Source organism: Tursiops truncatus, chromosome 4, assembly GCF_011762595.2.
Source record: "Tursiops truncatus isolate mTurTru1 chromosome 4, mTurTru1.mat.Y, whole genome shotgun sequence".
Classification (NCBI taxonomy): Eukaryota; Metazoa; Chordata; class Mammalia; order Artiodactyla; family Delphinidae; genus Tursiops; species Tursiops truncatus.
This window is the reverse complement of record NC_047037.1, coordinates 142064568-142084192: the sequence shown is the minus strand read 5'-3', so window position 1 is coordinate 142084192 and position 19625 is coordinate 142064568. Positions and strand designations below refer to the sequence as shown.

Sequence of the window (19625 nt, the reverse complement as noted above, 5' to 3'; positions counted from 1 at the left end):
ACCACCTCTCCACGTGGCCCTGGAACATTCACAAACGCCGACCGTACACTTAGCCACGGAGAAAACCTCAGTAACTTTCCAAACTGTAGGAAAATACAAGATTTTCTGATCATAATGCAATAACACCAGAAATTGATAACAAAATAAGGAAACAGAAAAGTCATCCTACTTGGAAATCTACAAATTTTTTCCTAAACAACTTGGGTCAAAGGGCAAATAAAAGCCAACTGCACAATTCCTAAAAATCAAAGATAATGAAAGCACTACATGTTAGGACCTGTGAGCAGTGCTTTATGGAAAACACATCGCCTTAAATTCAAATATATCAATTTTTAAAAGAGGAAGAATGAAAACAAATGAATTCATCACTGAATTAAAAGATTAGTAAATGAAAAACAAAAATAACTGATAGGAGAGAAGGAAGGAGTTACCAAAGAAGGTATACAGAATGCCAACAAACAGATGAAAGGATGCTCAACATCACTAATCATTAGAGAAATGCAAATCAAAACCACAATGAGGTATCACCTCACACGGGTCAGAATGGCCATCATCAAAAAATCTACAAACAATAAATGCTGGAGAGGGTGTGGAGAAAAGGGAACACTCTTGCACTGTTGGTGGGAATGTAAATTGATACAACCACTATGGAGAACAGTATGGAGGTTCCTTAAAAAACTAAAAATAGAACTGCCATACGACCCAGCAATCCCACTACTGGGCATATACCCTGAGAAAACCATAATTCAAAAAGAGTCATGTACAACAATGTTCGCTGCAGCTCTATTTACAATAGCCAGGACATGGAAGCAACCTAAGTGTCCATCGACAGATGAATGGAGAAAGAAGATGTAGCACATATATACAATGGACTATTACTCAGCCATAGAAAGAAACGAAACTGAGTTATTTGTAGTGAGGTGGATGGACCTAGAGTCTGTCATACAGAGTGAAGTAAGTCAGAAAGAGACAAATACCGTATGCTAACACATATATATGGAATCTAAAAAAAATGGTCCTGATGAACCCAGGGGCAGGACAGGAATAAAGACGCAGACGTAGAGAATGGACTTGAGGACATGGGGAGGGGGAAGGGTAAGCTGGGATGAAGTGACAGAGTAGCATTGACATATATACACTACCAAATGTAAAATAGATAGCTAGTGGGAAGCAGCTGCATCGCATGGGGAGATCAGCTCGGTGCTTTGTGACCACCTAGAGGGGTGGGATAGGGAGGGTGGGAGGGAGACGCAAGAGGGAGGGGATATGGGGATATATGTGTACATATAGCTGATTCACTTTGTTATACAGCAGAAACTAACACCATTGTAAAGCAATTATACTCCAATAAAGATGTTTAAAAAAAAAAGGAAGGAGTTAATAAAGACAAAAGAAGTGAGAAAATAGAAAGCTGTAGAAAGAAATAATCTGGCACTTTGGAAAAAGTAAGTAAGTGACTAGCTAATTGGGTGAAGGAAAAGGGGAGAGAAAGTACAAATACACAAAATAAAAATGACAAGGTGAGAAATAACCACAGAGACAAAAAAATGTCTTTCATTTAAATGACTAATTTGTACTAATTAATTTAAGCAACTATTTGTTTAAAATAAAATTTAAACCATGATGAAATTTAATTTTCTAGGAAAAAATTGACTCATAAACATAGGAAGACCACACAGATAATTTCCAAATAAGAAATAGAAAAAGTAGTTTAAGACCCCCCCGAATCCCACCCAATCAGACAGTTTCCCAGGGAAAGTCTACCCATCTTTAAAACTACTCCATAGCATAGACAAAGAAGGAAAACTTACAGATTTTTTTAACTGAGGAAGTGCACTATTGATGCCAAAACCTGATGAAGACTGCACACAAAGAGAACTCAGTGTAACTTACAAATATCAATGCTAAACCCTTAAATAAAATATTAGCAAATAGGATCCATCAACTCTCTTTTTTTAAATTAATTTATTTTTGGCTGCGTTGGGTCTTCGTTGCTGTTCACGGACTTTCTCTAGTTGCGGCGAGCAGAGGCTACTCTTCGTTGCGGTCCATGGGCTTCTCATTGTGGTGGCTTCTTTTGTTGCGGAGCACAGGCTCTAGGTGCGCAGGCTTCAGTAGTTGTGGCGCACGGGCTCAGTAGTTGTGGTTCGCGGGCTCTAGAGCGCAGGCTCAGTAGTTGTGGTGCACAGGCTTAGTGGCTCCGCGGCACGTGGGATCCTCCCCGACCAGGGTTCGAACCCGTGTCCCCTGCATTGGCAGGCAGACTCGTAACCACTCTGCCACCAGGGAAGTCCGATCCATCAACTCTTAAAGAATAATCTATTACCAGGTAGAGTTCGAAGCAAAAGTGAAAAAGCAAGTTAATATTAGAAAATCTATTCATATAACCCATAATGTTAATAGATTTAAGGATAAAACCCTTATGATTATCTCTATTCATTCAGAAAAAGCATTTCCCAAATTCATCAGTCATTCTTGAAGTTAAAAAGAAATGCTTCATAAGATAGGAATTGACGGATTCTTCCTTAATTTAGCAACAGTATAACATTATACTCATATAAATACCAGCCCCAAACTCAGCACTGTACGTAATGAGGAGACTCTGGACTTCCTCCCGTTAAAGTCAGAAACAAGACAGGACTCCCCAATACCATTACCCCTGTGCAACACTGAACTAGATACCCATCATCAGCGCCATCAGGCAAGAGAAAGAAATTAGAGGCATAAAAACGATCACTATTTTGGAAATCAGATTCAATAAAGAATCCATTTTAAATGAGCACAAATAATAAGAGAGTTTAGCAGATTTCTTTTAAAATTAAAATAAGGACTTCCCTGGTGGTGCAGTGGTTAAGAGTCCACCTGCCGATGCAGGGGACATGAGTTCGAGCCCGAGTCTGGGAAGATCCCACATGCTGCAGAATGGCTAAGCCTGTGTGCCACAACTACTGAACCTGCACTCTACAGCCTGCGAGCCACAACTACTGAGCCCACGTGCCACAACTACTGAAGCCCGCGCACCTAGAGCCCACACACAGCAATGAAGACCCAATGCAGACGAAAGAGTAAAATAAAATAAACTGGAGCAAGTTAAAAAAAAAGCCCCCCCAAATAAATTAAAATATATTAAAATTAATAATATATTAAAATTAATCAATATTATGTTAATATACAGTAGACTTCATATATGTCTATAGTGATCGGCAGATTGTGTGTGTGTGTGTGTGTGTGTGTGTGTGCCGTGTAGAAGATACGGGAGAGAGAACCTCACAATAGCAACAACAAAAAAGATAAAGTATCTGTGAATACCTGTAACAAGGAATGTGTGAAATACGTGTGAGAAAGACCTTCAAAGACCCCAAAGTTGATTTGCATGCTCTTGGCTGGGACAACTCAACATCGTGGATACGCCAATTCTCCCTAAATTGACTTCTAAATTTAATGCAAGCCTTATAATGAAAAGTACCAACAAGCTTGTTTCTCTGCTTCTAGAAAAGCTGATTTCAAAAAAATGATATGAAAACTAAACAAAAGAGGACAGCCAGGAAAACCCCGTAAAGAAGAGTAACGAGCAAACCCTAAAGCACCCTCGTAAAGCGTTCCACGAAGCCTTAATAATTAAAACGAGTGCAAGGGACTACGTGCTGCCCACAGAACAGCGGAACAAAATTAGAAAATCAGAAATAGACCCAAATACGTATGGGGATTTAGTATGTGATAAAGTTGGAATTTCAAATCAAAAGGTAAAAAAATGGACTTAAATGAAAATCGTTTGGAAGTGTAAGGAGAGACTGAGAGGCACTGAATAAAGAAATACAGATTGTACTTTGGTTCTTTTTATAACTATTTTCAGCAATGGGGCCGAATTAGTGCAACAACACAAGCAAGAAGACTTTCCTGTTCATTTATCTGCCTGCTGCCCTGTGGCCGCCACACTACCCGGGCTGATTCTGTGTCTCAGGGGATTCTCATTGAGTGCAGTGATTTTTAAAAATACCATCTATTAGCAGGTACTGTGTGCTAAGGGATTTACATACATGTATCTAATTGAATCCCAGCCACTGACAAAATAGCTCTTATCTCCATTGTATCATTTTGGATCTATTTATCAAATAGAATCAATACCAATTATAGAGCTTCTGGGAGGCTTATCAGATATTTGAAAAAGAGTCATCAAATAGACAGACATTTAATAAATTATGTTGGGACAACTAAGTACCCAAGTAGAAAAAGATCAGATTAAATCCTCGCCTCAGGGAGATCAAAAATTTACACGTAGAAGGGACTTCCCTGGTGGTGCAATGGTTAAGAATCCGCCAGGGATTCCGTTTGATCCCTGGTCCGGGAAGATCCCACATGCCGTGGAGCAACTAAGCCTGAGTGCCACAACTACTGAACCTGTGCTCTAGAGCCCGTGAGCCACAACTACTGAGCCCGTGTGCCACAACTACTGCAGACTGCCTGCCTAGAGCCCATGCTCCGCAGCAAGAGAAGCCACTGCAATGAGAAGCCCACGCACCACAACAAAGAGGAGCCCCTGCTCGCCGCAACTAGAAAAAGAAAGCCCACGTGCAGCAACAAAGATCAATGCAGCCAAAAATGAATGAATGAATTTTTAACAATGTACACGTAGAAAGTGAAACCACGAAATCATTAGAAGAAAACACAACAAATTTCTTTATGACCCTGGAGTGAAGAAGGCCTTTCTAATGTGTCAAAATCCAGAGACCAAAAAATAAAAGGTTGATGAATTTGGGTAAAAATAAAAACACATGCCTGGGAAAAGATATCATAAGCAAAGTCAAAAGATAAAAGACAAGCCGGAAAAAAAATGGTAACATATATCATAAAGGGCTAATCTTCCTAATATACAATATATAAAGAGCTCCTACAAACCAAGAAGAAAAAGAAAAACCCAATAAAAAGAGGTGAAGACGTGAACCACTCCCACGCCAGTTTGTAAGAAGTAGGTCCTCAGGTTACCCATAGCTTTTGCCCAACTTGGCCACCAACTGAAAGTTTCCGTGACCCCCTCCTGGGTCCAAATAATTTGCTAGAGTGGCTCACAGAACTCAGGGAAACACTTCTTTTCATTTACCAGTTTATTAAAGGATATGATAAAGGACACAGATGAAAACCCAGATGAAGAGATACACAGGGCGAGGTCTGGGAGGGTCCTGAGTACAGGGGCTTCTGTCCCCGGGGAGTTGGGGTGCATTACTCTCCAATTATGTGGATGTGTCCACCGAACTGGAAGCTCTCCAAACCCACACTAGTGGGATTTTAGGAGCCTTCCTTCCATCAGCGTGACCGATTATTAACTCCATTTCCAGCCCCCTCCTTCCTTAAGAGGATGGGAGGCAGGGCTGAAAACTCCAAGGTTCTCGTCCTGGATTGGTCTTTCTGATGACCTGCCCCGACCCAGGAGCCACCCAGAGTCACCTCATTGGGACAAAAGATGCTCCTGTTGCTCATGTCACTTGGGAATTTACAAGGGTTTCAGGAGCTCTGTTCCATGAACCCAGGACAGAGCCCAATATAAATTTTCTGTTATCTCACACCCATCAAACTGGCAAAAATCCAGTCTGACAACACACTGAATGGGTGACAGGGTGGGAAACTGGCCTCCCGTGCAATGCTGGTGGCCTCCCATGCAATGCAGCCACTTCTGCGGGTGTGGACTCGCAGTGTCCATCAAAATGACAGGGCCTTCAGCACCATCGGGTCAGACCGCCAGCTGCTCAGAGGAGGGGTGTGGCCGCCGGGCCTGCCTGTCCATGGGGAGTAGGGGAAGGAGACACGAGTAGACAGGCCCTGGGAGACTGGGACCTCTCCATGCGTGCTGGGTTATAGGGCGAGTGCATTAAGTACTCAGAAAAACTGGATTGACTGTATTTAACCTTTCCTCTCATTTAAGAACCCTCCTGGAAATGGAGGGATTTTTCTCATCTGAACTTTACATGCAGACAGACATCCCACTCAATAAAACTGGGTGGGTTTGGGGTTCTTTATAATAAAGCGATGTCTTAAGGACTGTCTTTGAAAGCAGGCAGGCCCGGGGCTTCCCTGGTGGCACAGTGGTTGAGAGTCCGCCTGCCGATGCTGGGGACGCGGGTTCGTGCCCCAGTCCGGGAGGATCCCGTGTGCTGCGGAGCGGCTGGGCCCGAGAGCCGTGGCCGCTGGGCCTGCGCGTCTGGAGCCTGTGCTCCGCGGCGGGAGAAAAGCAGGCAGCCCCCTTCCTCAGTGGCGCGGCCCCTGTGTCCCTGGCAGAGGATGTATGGTAACCACGGCAACTGCTGCACCCGGCCTTTCTCAGGCAGCTGTCACTTCCTGCTGTCACTCACTGGAGGGTCCTGGGCCCACGGGCCCCTCACTTCCCAAATTCCTCGCCAGCCAGTTTGCTCAGGACTCACTTCCACCAGTGGAGGTCCAGCCTAGGGGCCTTTGGGCTCTTCAGACTCCCTCCAGGCAGCCCTCCTGAGAACACAGGTGCTGGGAGGCCGTGCACGTTGGGGAGATGGTCGGCTGACACCCCACAGCCTGTCACGGCCTCTGCCGTGGACGCTGCCAGGCCAAGTGTGCACATGTCCAGCTACCCTCCAGCCTGCGCTGGCTGCACAGACGACGCGCTGGCCCTGACCTTGTCAAGCTGCAGAGCGGGTGAGCACGGACCTGGCTGTGTTCTCATCGTGGGCAATGACTCCCTCCTTGTTTAGGCCGCTGTTAGGGTTCCCATCACTTGCAGCTAACGCCATGAGGGTGGGCTCTGCTCTGTGATGACTAAGTACTCAGACAAGGCGCCACCTGCCGGGCTTGGGTGCAGGGCACGGCTGGCTGGAGCCACGAGGTGACGGCAGGGTGCTCTGGGCTGCGCTGGTCACGGCAAAGTCCTGCAAGAGAAGGCTGGACTCAGAAGAGAGGGGCCGCTCTGAAAGCAGAGGTGCACAGAGACAGCTCCTACCTGAGAGGAGCCTCCGTCCCCGGCCTGGGAGCTGCAACCCCAATCCACACGGTGGCCCATACCCCGGCGCCTTGCAGGATTGCCAGAGCCAGGTCCTGCAGCCTAACCTGAGGCTGGGACTCGCCGGGAGCCGCTGGGGGCGGGATGGGAAATGGTATGTTTGACGCGCTTGGTGCACTTGGGTGGGAAATGGGCCGAACGGCAGCCTCAGCCCTGGCAGCCCGGGGTCCATCCTGGTGCCGTGTACCCGTGCAGACCCTCAAACCCGCTCGCTCGGCAGACACCCCTGAGATGAGAGAAGCCGGCGACAAAGCTCAGGGCGGCAGCATTTGCCCCCGGGGCGGGGGGGGGCAGCGAAGGGAAGGCGGCAGGAGGCGGAGTACATGCTGATTCCAGGGCCCTCGGGAGAGACCTCAGGGATCGATCCTCCCAACACCACCCAGCACCTGGCCGGAGCCGAGGTCATGCATTTTTAAGTGGCCATTAGCCTGGGCCACCCCCTAAGCGGGTGCGTGGCCGCGGACGCGCCAGCTGCGTGCCAGGAGGGCCCTGCGTGGCTGCAGGATGTGGTTTCACCCCTCCAGAAACAGGCCACTGTGTTTATCCTCGCTCTGTCCACGTCCCCACATGACTTCTCAACCTTTGCTGGCAAATCAGGTTACGAGTGAGAGGAACGCTGGGCCTGGGACACAGTCGAGTCCCCCGGGTGCATCTAACCTCGGTTCCTGAACTAACCAGTCTCACTCCCTGTACGTTTGTTAATTCTTAATTACTCTTGGGGTCCTCGGGTTCCCCTTGTTTGAACATAGTGTTAGTGATGAGATGCTTCCCTGATTTAAATGATGATGGTTCCGGCCAGTTCTGGTTTCAGGCAGCGCACTGGCCCGGGCCCTCAGCGGGGTTCTTGGGTTCTGTCCCTGGACAGTCAGTCACCCCACTTGTAATTGGCCTGTCCTGAAAATCGGGCCCAGGTGACTCACTGCCCATGACCAAGGCGTTTGTTTCCGAGGATGTGGGACTTTCAGGGCTAGAACCAGGACAGTCTCAGGAACACTGGGATGGTTGGTCCCTGAATCACGAGAGAGGCACCGCCTCAAGGCGATCTAGCCACGCGACTCTGACGGGTCTCCTGTGCTGACAAGGCATGGGGTGGGAATGGGACCCCGAGACTTAGGAGGGAAAAGCGCACCAGACCTGCCCGCAAGTCGTGAACTCCAAGCTGTCCCGAGCTCTGGGCCGGCAAAGCAGCCTCCCTCTCCCGTATGAGAGAGAGCACCCACCCTTCCCTGGAGGCCTGCAGAGGCCTTCCCTGAGTCAGGCGTCCCCCAGCTGCCACCAGTCCTTGATTCCAGAACAGCCACGAGGGCCAGGCCTGAGCCCGGCCCGAGCCCGGCCTGAGCCCAGCCTGGGCCCAGCCTGAGCAGGGGAACGCGGGCTCTGCTCGCTTCGGTGCACCGTCTGGCTCCCGCGTGGGAGTGGTCCTTGGGGGACTGGACAGTAGGGGCAGGGGTGCAGAGCGTAAGGCCAGGGAGGGAAGAGGCTGCGGAGCTGGGCACTGTGCCCCAGAGCTCGGGATCACCAGCGTGCTGGGTGGGGTGTCTGGGGTGCTCCTGACGTGCTGTGGACGGGCTGCCCAGGGACATGGCCATGGTGACGCCCTGTAGCACATGGAGATGCCAGCGCTGCCTGGGCAGGGCGTGGAGGAGGGGCCTGGAGGCTCAGGAGGTGAAGAGTTCTAGCAGATTCACACGTGTGGTTGGAGAACCCGCCATCTGACTAGTGTTCTGAGGAAGGTCAGAGGTCCCCCCCACTCCACTAAGGCAGAGGAGATGCAGTAGCGTGGGGCACTGCCGTCGTGGAGAAGCTCAGGTGGCCGCCCTCCACGGCCAGTATGGTGGTCGAGGATGCTTCCACCAAACTCAGCTCCCTGGTGGCAGCGGGAACAGCCCCACAGGAAGGTCGCAGCCCAGGACCCTAGGATTCTGCAGTGATGCCATGCCTTTTGCATCAGGGAACTAAACGCTGTTTGCAAAGCGGGTCTTGGGTCCTGGTACATCCTGATGGCCTCAGCATGGGATGTCAGGTGTGACCGGAACCGTCCTTCCCAAGCTAGGTGCTCTCAAACAACTGGGTCATAGGACGGGCAGGGGCAGCAGCGTCTGTCCCAAGATGGAAATGGGATGTTTAGTATCAAGCCTGAGCACGAAGAAGTTACACAGACCGTGGTCCCGCCCCTCGTATCACCTCTGTCACCCTGACACCTCCCTCTCAGCCACACCTTGCCCCTTGGGGGTGTCCCCTAAGTCCCAAGACGCTACTAGAGGGAGCATCCTGGGTCTGATTCACGAGTGGCTCCGCCTCGTATCATGGCGCCAAAGGAACATGCCCAGCGACTGCAGCCCAGCCCACGCAGGTGGCCCTGAAGACCAGTGGGCAGAGATTAGAGAGATCGCTGCGCCGTGCCTTTGGACAGAGGGAGGGGTGGCTTGAGGTGATGCCACGGGAGGACTTCTGGGCAGCGATGAATGGCTTGGCTCACTCACTACTCAGCTGCCTGGAAGCAGCAAAATCGGAAAACCAGATCCAGAAGGTTCGGGGGAAAGGCAACCATGGGATGCCTTAGGGAAAGTGGATTGGTCTAAGGGGCGGCACAACACGTGTGGATCTCTGTGTCCTGCCAACGTCCACAGAGAACATCCATCGCAGAGAAAAGCCAGGTGGACAGATGGCTCATCGGGCCATCGGGCAGGCGTCAGCATCTCGCTCACTGGCCACTGCACGAGACAGCTCGTGCCCCCGCTCTCCGAGGATGACGTGGCCGAACGTCCAGCCTGCCAGCAGAAGACTGATGCGGAGCCCATGACAGTGGCCTTTTCCCAAGGCGCCCAACCAGCCAGCTGGGGGTAGGTTGGTGACAGGAGACCTCCAGCCACACTGGAGAGGGCAGTGAGTCGTCACCACCAGAGGCGACATCAGCTCCAGCCAGGGGCTTGCTCCCCTGCCCCCAGGGCCTGGGCCCGCTCTGCTATCCAAGGGTTCTTGAAGTGCCGAGCTCACAGTCAGGAGACCTCACGCATCACAGCCTCAGACCGGGGACTCACTTCACAGCAGAAGAGCTGTGGCCACAGGGACCACTGCTGTGTCACGGGTTCCCCATCCCCCAGGGCAGCCAGCCCCAGAAAACGGCCTGCAGAGCCAAGGCCCAGCGACTGCGGGGTAGGGCGTTAAGCTCCAGGACACGGTCTATGTATTTAACCAAGAGCGGAATGTACAGTCATGTCTCCCCACAGCCAGGCTCCCCAGTAACACGCCATCGGGGACCCACGGTGGGGGGCAGGGTTGGGTCCTCTCACCATCGATCCCAGAAACCCACTTGCAAAATGTGTGCTTCTCATCCCTGCGACCTTAGATCCTGTTGGGTTAGAGGTTCTGGTTTGGGGGAACCGTGGAGGATGCTCCATGGGGGTTACACTAAGTACTGCACAGAAACAAAGCTATGGCCACCTCTGGTCACTTAGCGTTCCTCACGCCAGTGGCCTCACAATCAAAGAAAGGCGGTACCTCCCCGGAGAGCGGCCTGGCCCTGCGTGTGCTGGGTGAGGACGGGTATGTCCAGAACTCAGGGACTCTGGGTCTTTTAGCCATTCGTGGTTTCGTGGGTACAAAATGTTTCACGTGTTGAAAGAACAGCAAAAGCACAAGGCGGAAACGTGATACTATATGAAAAAGAGAAGTGTTTTTTCCCTTTTAAAAAACATAGTGATGAAAATGTAAATTTTAAGACTCGGTGGACAGTTTAGAGAGCAGATTAGATGCGATGCTGAGAGAATGTGCAAACGGACAGATGGACAGAGATGCCCTGATGCAGTGCAGAGACCCAGAGGTGGAGCACGGCAAAGAGTGTCTGAGACCTGGGAATGGAAAGGCAGGTGTAGCTCGCCTGGCTGGAGCTGCAGAGAGAAGGCGAGAGGGAATGGGACAGAGGCAATGCGTGAAGCACGGTGATGGCTGAGAAATTTCTAGAACAGATGAAAGACTATCTTCTCAGATGCAGGTCAAATTTCAAGCCAGATAGAAATAAATTCATGCTCAGACATATTCTAGTGCCGCTACAGACAGCAAAGACAAAGAACGGGGAGAATTTTAGATCAGACAGAGAGAAAGGACGGATTAGCAACTGGTGGTGGGGGGGAACGATAAGATCCTGTCCGCTGACCTCCCGGCAAGAAAAGTGGAAAATGTCTTAAAATACTGAGAGAAAGCAATGATGCCTTGTAATTACCGCACAGCTAAAACTCCCATTTCAAAACCAGGATGAAATAAAGACATTTGCAGAAAAGCTAAAATTGAGACGTTTACTACCACTGGGCCCACTCAAGGAAGTTCCCAAAGGTTTGTTTCGAGGAGAATGAGCCCAGGGTGGGGTCCTAAGATGAAACAGGGCCGAGGACCCCAGAAGCTGCAGATGCAGGGAAATCCAGGCAAATGGGAACTCACTGAAAATAGCAACAGTGACTTTGGGGGTAAAAACGAGAAAGACGGCTTCCCTGGCGGCGCAGTGGTTGGGAGTCCGCCTGCCGATGCAGGGGACGCGGGTTCGTGCCCCAGTCCGGGAGGATCCCACATGCTGCGGAGCGGCTGGTCTCGTGAGCCGTGGCCCCTGGGCCTGTGCGTCCGGAGCCTGTGCTCCGCAGCGGGAGAGGCCACAACAGTGAGAGGCCGCGTACCGCAAAAAAAAAAAAAAAAAAAAAATCTATATATATATATATAGATATATAAAGACACAGATCAGTTAAAAGGAAGGAAAAATTATACACTAGGCAAGAAAAGTAATATGTAGCTGTATTAACATTAGATTCGATTTAGAGCAAAAAGCTCACCCAGAAAACAACTGTAAATTCCTAGGCAGCAAGCAATAGAAAACAAAAATGGACAGAACTTCAAGGAGAAACGGACAACGCCAACTTTGTGCGGAATTTTAATATCCTTCTCCTCCTGATAGATTATCAGGTAGAAATGAGCAAGGATATAGAAAATTGCAAAAATGAAAGTAGCGCGCTTGATTTAAGGGACACACGTAAGACTCTACAGTCCAGAGTGGGTGGCCGGTACTTCCGAACAAGAGGTGTGCACCATCTGTACGGAAAAATCATAAAACTTTATTGTAAGACGTGAAAGAGGATTATATGAGAGGAGGAACAGAATGTTCACACACGGGAAGAATCGATGCTGGAAACGGCCGTCCTCCCGAGTTCATCCAGCCTCGTGCCAGTGAAAGTTCCAACAGGTTTCGTGGGTTTTTAAATAGTACTTAGGAGCTGATTCTAAAATCTGCGTGGAAGAATAAAGGTTGTTGAATAACCAAGAAAAATTTGAAGAATACAAAACAAGGGCTTGCCTTACCAGATGCCTGGACCACTTGTGACGCCACAGCCTTCAGAAACGCGGGGCCGGTGGGCCAACCGCACGAGATAAGGGCCCAGAAGCAGACCCCGCACGTCACGTCAGGAGGCCTGCGGTGACCCTGGGGGCCCTGCTGACCAGTGGGGAAGGGCAGGATCTTCAAATGGTCCTGGGGTGACCTGTTCCCCAGGCAGAAAACGTAAAATAAAATAGGATACTTCCTTCTTTCTTTTTTTTTTTTTTTTTTTTTTTGCAGTACTCTCAACCACTGCGCCACCAGGGAAGCCCTAGGATACTTACTTCTATTTGCCATCCCCCAGATTCAGTTCCAGGTGGATTTCGGTTGAAAGCTAAACATTACAATTTTCAAAATAGAGTGTGAGAGAATCAGTTATGACTTCAGGAAGGGAACGGATTTCTTAGCAAGGCACACAGTGTCCCAAACCACAAAGGAAATGATGAATACATTCAGTTCCATTCAATGACAAAAATTCTGTGCATCAAAAGACACAAAAATAAAGGGAAAAAACGAACAGAAATGAGAAGACTTTGGTAATGAATAACACCACCAAAAAAATGAGTGCCGCCGACTTATATAAAGAAAGTCCAGGAATCAATAAACAGAAGGCCAGCAACAAATTTGAAAAGGGAGGGAAGTTACAACACTTCTGCAGAGGAAGCTCCCGCGGCTAACACGCATGTGCTGGGGCTGGACCCGCCCCCCCCAGTGGTCAGGGAGGCGTAGGCTGAACCACACGGGACCCCTCGCACCCCTGAAGGGCAGCACTTACACTCGCCGTGGACCTGTGACCGCACACCCATGGGTGGGGGTTGGGAACAAAGGGAAGATCTGGGAAAGCAGGGCCTCCTTCCTCCTCGATGTAGCCGTTCCAGCCCCAAACATACGCCCGAGGGTCTCGCACCAGAACCAGAGCGCAGAGAAACGTGGACGGAAGATTCACTGCAGCCAGAAATGGTGCACCTGTGAGTCCAACAGGAAAATGGACTCTGACGTGTTCGCACAAAGAAGCATGATACGGCAGCAACGCTGGACCATGGCTCCTGCGTGAGTCCCCCCAGCAACGCTGGATGAGGACAGCAAAATGCAGGGTGACCCCTCAGTGCGACCCCCTTCCGCTCACCTGGGTGACGTCCTGAGAGCAATCCCGTGGAAGGCAGGGGCTGCAGGCCCGGGATACCACAGCCCGGCCCCTCTAGCTCTGCCACCTACTGCGGCAGTGTTTCCTCCTGGTTTGATGTGACATTTGAGTTGCCACATGTGAAGCGCCCAGAACACGGCCTGGCCCACGGATATCACCACGATGGGCCCCCGGCTAGGATGCGCAGGACGCCCGAGGCTGCACGGTTTAGGGACGGGCACGTGGGCCTTCTTTTCACTCTTCTGTTCATCTTTCTGTCTGTTTCAAGCGGTTGATTGCATGGTTGCTTTGCTGGGGGCGCCTCGTTTTCACTTCAGCTCTTTTTCCTTCCCAAAGTTCATCTTGGGGCTTCCTTTCCAAACCACGCCCCCACCCCGAGCTCCAGGCCTTTAGGGCGACTCAGCACGGCCCTGGGAGAGTGAGCGCACGGGCCACGCGTGCTGCGGGGGACCTCCCCTGTAGTGCAGCGATGCCCCTTGGAAATTCCCCGCCTTCCCACTCTGCTGTGACCTTCCCAAGTTCCCTCTGGCAGCTTCTGTGCAGGTTGGCTTCCCTTTGCTCTCTAGCTCCGGTGACCCCGCATCAGGGGCTCCGTGCCCCTATGGGCCACGCCAGGGGGCAGCTAGCAGGACGGCCCTTGTCCCCCAGCTCCTTCCGCAGGGTGGTGAGAACTGCAGACTCTGGGACCAAGGGCTCTGTCCAAACCCCACAGTGAGCCTGACCCTGCTCTGCTGGCCCCTGCCTGTTCCAGCCCCGCCTGGCGATAGGCGGGGGCCCCCCAGAGCCCCTCTCAGGGCGGTTTCTCTAGCCGGCTTGTGATTACAAATCCTCCGCCCTTCACATTCAGACGTAAACCTCCCTGCCCTGCGCCGTTGCCCTGAGGACCAGGGAGCAAACGCTCAGGGCGCCCCACGCTCTCCCCTTCCCGTCCCGTCCCGTCCTGTCCCGGGGGAGGTCAGGGCCTACCCTCCGGGCCCCTCGCTCCAGGCACAACACGGCCTCCTGTCCGCAGGGTGCCTCCGGCACGTCCAGTTAGCTCGCCCAGGTGGCCTGGCCTCACGGCCCCAGCCCTGCCCTGCGCCCTTCCTTTGGGGCGCCCAGCCTTCCGGAGCCTCCTGCCTTGGCGTGGGGAGCAGGGCTCGGGTCTCCCTGGCTCTCCCCCTCCCGCAGCAGCTGTCGCGGAAGAAGACCTGCCTTGGCCGCCTTTGAGTGATGACCGCCTACCACCGTGTCCGGGAGCGGCCCCCCTATTAACCCCTCCTGACTGGGCGGGCGGGTCTCTGTCTGTCTCCTGCTGGGACGGAGCCGACAGCACAGGCCTCTCCAGGCACGCCCGGCACGAGGCCAGCTCTCCTGCTTCTCTGGGTGCTGCAGGCCTGAGGCACCCGGGAGCCATTTGTTGGCTGAGACCCAAGGTCCGTCTCCCAGCCCCCTGCTTCCCCCAACCCTGGAGACCCGGATGTCCTGGCCGAGAGGCATCCGCTCTGCTGGCTGCTGCCGTGTCCTGGGGGAGGGCGGCCTTCGACCTCCAGACTATAGTCCAGCGCCCGCCTGGGGTGGGGTAGCAGCCCTTTCTGGGACGAGCAGGAAGAACGCCCAACGATGCCGCACCGGTCACTTACATCCTACAAGTGCGAGGAGCCTTCTGGAGGTCTCCCCGGGAGATTCCACGCGCTGATCTGTTAACACGTGGTGGTGACAGAGGGCGGAATTCACTCGCGCTAAGGACACTGGAAAAGGAACTGCAAAAGGTCTAAGTGGGGGGGCTTCCCTGGCGGTCCAGTGGTTAGGACTCTGCGCTCTCGCTGCCGAGGGCGTGGGTTCAGTCCCTGGTCGGGGAACTAAGATCCCACGCGGTGCAGCCAAAAAACAAATCTAAGTGGGAACAGCGTTCAGGACAGTAGAATGAGGTTCCCTCCTTGGGGACAGGGCGTGGGAACAACTGAAGGGTCAGCCCCACTCCGGATGGCCCTGCGCAGGGCTGGACTCTGCGGCGCGCCTGCCGTGCGGGCTGGCAGGCACGGCACGTCTGTGCTTTCCCCTCCACCCCCAGCAGCTCTGCGGGTCATCGGGTCCCGGAGAGTGTGCAGCAAACTGAGCCGCCACGAAGAAACGCTTCTCCTTACGCTTGTCCTGACTCAGCGCCGTTGGGGCGCCAAGGACACTGGCGATGTGCGGGGTGTCCCAGGGGAACAGCGGGGCTGAGGAGGGGCGTCTGGACTACGTGTCTCCCACGCCCAAGGGCGGGCGCCTCTCCAAACCCGGAGTCCTGCGTGACCCCAGGGGCAGCCCCATGCCGGACGCACCCCCCCCAAACCCTGAGCCTCCCCGGGGCCCGTAGCGCCCACCTCCTTCTGCACCAAACCTTTCCCTGGAGAAGGAGCCGATGCAGGCTGGCCCCAAACCCCATTTTCTGTTTGGAGCCGCAGAAAACGGGGTTGAGGGGGAGGGGTGGCCGACAGCGCCTACCTGCCCGGCTGACTCCGGGCACTGAAGGTCCGTCCTGAGCCCAGGAGCACAGCTCCGTGTTGTGTCCGGATGGCACAGTCCCAGGGGGGCAGCCACCGCCCTGCCTTCCACGGCCTTGGGCTGGCCCAGTGGGTCAGCCTTCTTACAAAGTCCTGGGCAGGTGGGACCGACCGTTTCGTCAGACATCAGCGGAATCCTCCACCAGTAAGTGGAGATGTTCTAGCACCGTCTGCGGGGCAACTATGTCCCAGAGGTCCTCTGGTCCTGAGCCATGACTGAGGAGCTTGGGGTGGGGGGAGCGGAGGACCCCTGGGGCAGGCGAGCAGCGCCTTCTCAGACAGTGCACCCCTGCCCCGCAGCCCCCGGCCTCACAGTACTTGGAGTCCCTCGGCGTCTCTGACCCCTGGCAGGATGTCGGGGCTCCTGTAGGTGGACTATCCCCACCACCTGGTGGATCTGGAGCCCAGAGCACGCAACATCGCCCCCTTCCTCTGAGCTGTCACAGGACAATTCCATCTCCCCACTGTGGGTTCAGCCTTTGGGGAGCACTTTCAGACCCGCTGCTGGGCGGCCACTTGGACCAGGCTGTGCTCTCAGGCTCCACGCTGGGAGAAGACACGGGAGGCGAGCCCCCAGTGCAGGCCTGGGGTGTCATCCCATTTCCTAGTGGGGCTGTTCCTGTATGACCACCCCAAGCTCTCCCCTTGCTGTCTGGGGTGTGTATGTGTGCGTGCGTGTGTGCCAATACACGTGTGTATGGGGGGGGCGCCTGTAGGCATGTGCTGGTACTCGCATGCTCTGAATTCAGGATATATTTTTAAAGCTACATCGTGGGTAGACGTGTGCGCGCCAGGAGCGCCGGTCCCAGCCCGGCTTTCCCAGGTCTCGGGGCGGACGTGGGCCCATCCCCACTGCCGGCACCGGCCCCAGAGCAGAAAAGCACATACTCAGGGGCCGTTCCCAGAGCAGAAGTGACACCATGGTTCTTTTAGCTCGATTTATTTTCACAAGACAGACAAATCAGACCCTGGAATAGCTCTTGGTTCTGACAAGAGTTCTTTTCTTTATAAAGAAAAAGCGTTCCTGGGTTTTCTCCACAGAATGCATTTGTTTTTACAAAAAAATAGTTTTTGATATATACATGCCTACTTTGGAAACCTTGAGTCCTGGATGGCTTTTAAGACCCGTTTTTAGGCAGAGGGTCGCTTAGCATGCTTTACGCACCAACAGACTTTCCTCCCTTGTTTCCGCCTGACGGTTGCTCTCCTTCTCGATTTCCCTTCCGAAAGCAACTGACATGAAATGGAAAGGCTCAGAAAGTGTCCTCACGACAGCCTCGGGAGGGTCTGTTCAGGCGAGGACCCCGCGGGCCAGGATGTGCCTGGAGGGCCTTTCCTTCCCTGGGAAAACCCTCCGCAGACCAGAAGCAAAGGGACAGAAGGAGGCAGTCAGTCACTTTTTCTTGTAGCGGGGTTATTTTATCCCCCTCTTTCACAGCAGCAATTTTAATCAACGAGTATGATGCCCACAGCATTTTATCTAGAAAATACTGCCACTCAGGCAGGCTCAAGCACGCCTGCGTACAAAGTGACCTTCGCAAGCGCACGGCAAATGCAGCCAGTTTTACGGGATACAGGCTTTTAGAGTCGAAGTTATAGCTCCCCCCACTCCCTCCCCCACAAGCTCCCACAGACCAAAAATACCGCTCTCCTCAACTACACAAAGCTGTAGCAAATTTGTAAAAATGAAGTGTACAAAAGGAAGTGCCCGTATAATACATTTGCACCCTGCATACAATGTCTCACCCTTCGAAGCTGGCCAACGGTCAGGTACGGCAGAGGGTCGACAATAGAAAAAGAACCCCGACATCTGTCCCACACATTTGAGTCGATGGTTGGTGTGATTTTCCAAAGAGAGATATTTTCATTTACAGCTACAGTACTTGCTGACGACCCTTATGATTAAGAAGCCAGGTGAATTTCCCGGCGTTTAGGCAAGTATTATTTGATTGTCACCACGTACAATTCTGAGACAATAAATACAAGTAGATCAGATGCATTTCTTCATGGTATCAAGTAACTCCAGTTTAATACAATTTAGTGCATTTCAGCATCTCGTTCACAGTTCAACTTCTGTCCAAAATACTTTTGCAACAAAAAGTTAAGAAACGGAAAAGTTTATGGGAAAAGAAAACTCCAAGTGAACTTGTCATCACAAAGCTTAAAACTTTAAAGTGATTCAATTGTCTTTGAAAAGAACACGCGGCTGCTGCCAGGTGTCAGCCACCCTGTGATTTCCTGGGCTCCCCGAAGCGCTCTTATGTCCAGAGCGTTTTGTGGGAAAGGCCACCATTGCCAACGAGTTAGCTAGTGGCTGAGGCCTGCGGTGAACTTAATTCACGTGTGTCCACCCCTTCCGTCAAGCAGAGTGCAGTGTGACATCTCCTACCCAAAACACGCCCTGCATTTTCGTGTCCTGGCCCTGATACGCAAGGATGCAGAACCCGCAGGAACATCTGCACACACCCGGCAGCACCTCGCGGGACCAAGGCAGGGCCGTGGCCGGGGTGTGGCCGGCGCCATGGGCCACGCCCAGGTGCTGGGGAGAGGCTTGCCTTTGCTTTGGGAGCTAACTTGCTAGAGAGAGGGGCAGACACGTGGGCCGGGGACATGCTGTCTCCAGACGGAAGGCAGGTAGGCACGTCAGGCCCATGGTTTAACCCTAAGCCCGGTTACACTGCAGAGGGTTGAAAGCCACGCGGCACCACTGCCCGCTGTGTCGCATGCCGGGGCTGCATGCAGCTGTGGGTGAGAAATTTGCAGCACGAATTCACACACAGGGTCGGACAATTCAGCTGAGAATCAGTTGGGCTGAGAAGATTCTATCTGGCTTGTCTACAGGTGTCTTGGGCAGAGACAAAGCAACATGCAGAGAGATACTTATTCTTCACCCCAAATCTAACACAAATGGGGGTCCCATGGGCACGGACAGCTTGGAGACGGCTCTTGGCCTACACGTGACTGCACGCACCGCTTTCTCCCCAGATCGATTTCGGTGCTCAGTAACTAGTGTGACAAAGAGCGTGTACCACGGTGCACACGGGGGGGACGGGGCAAACGGGGTGGAGATTCCAAACTGACTGGCGATCATGCCTGCACTGCCTTTGCAAGAAAGTTCTGTTCACGCCGCTGATTTGCGTCATTGCTGAGTGGTTTGTGTAGAGACCACTCTTCAGCCTGACTCTGTGCTTCTCAGGCAGGGGCTGTGGACAGACAGGGCCATGCATCCCGTACGCCGTCACCAAAGACCGGATGACCGGCATCACTTCTTTCTTTGGGGTTAAAACTCTTGTCAGTGGTCTCCCCGACCAGGTAAGCCTTTCCCCAGCGTCTGCTCACCTGCAGGAGTGAAGCCATCTCTGCTCAGTGCTGTCACAAAGACCCCGAGAGGGGCCAGAAAGTCCCCAGGTGCTGGTAGCTGTCAGAAGGTTACCATGAAATGCCACAGGCACCCTAGAAGCCCCCTGGAACTTCCCAGAGGGGACTGCTGGACACACGGGGAGGGCCCAGAAGCCAAACTCTACTCGCCAGGCTGCACCAGGATACGTGTGCAGGTGACAAAAGACATGGCAC

General features: G+C 52.6%; 1 protein-coding gene across 4 annotated transcripts in view; it reads right to left on the bottom strand.

The window, feature by feature from the left end:
- Positions 1-5031: 5031 nt before the first annotated feature.
- AGPAT3 (1-acylglycerol-3-phosphate O-acyltransferase 3) overlaps positions 5032-19625 on the bottom strand; it is a 108884-nt gene continuing 94290 nt past the window's right edge. Inside the window, exons 9-10 of one of the 4 annotated variants that reach the window (XR_012331660.1) lie at positions 12365-12543; positions 12101-12292 (exon numbers count right to left, since the gene is read on the bottom strand). Coding sequence is in view for 3 of the 4 variants with exons in the window: in XM_073804565.1 (XP_073660666.1) it covers positions 6789-6890 (102 nt within the window). In the remaining variant the exon portion in view is untranslated. Of the gene's footprint in view, positions 6891-12100; positions 12544-19625 lie in introns of those variants that run through there. The other 3 variants (XM_073804565.1, XM_073804566.1, XM_033856176.2) reach the window with 3 other exon arrangements.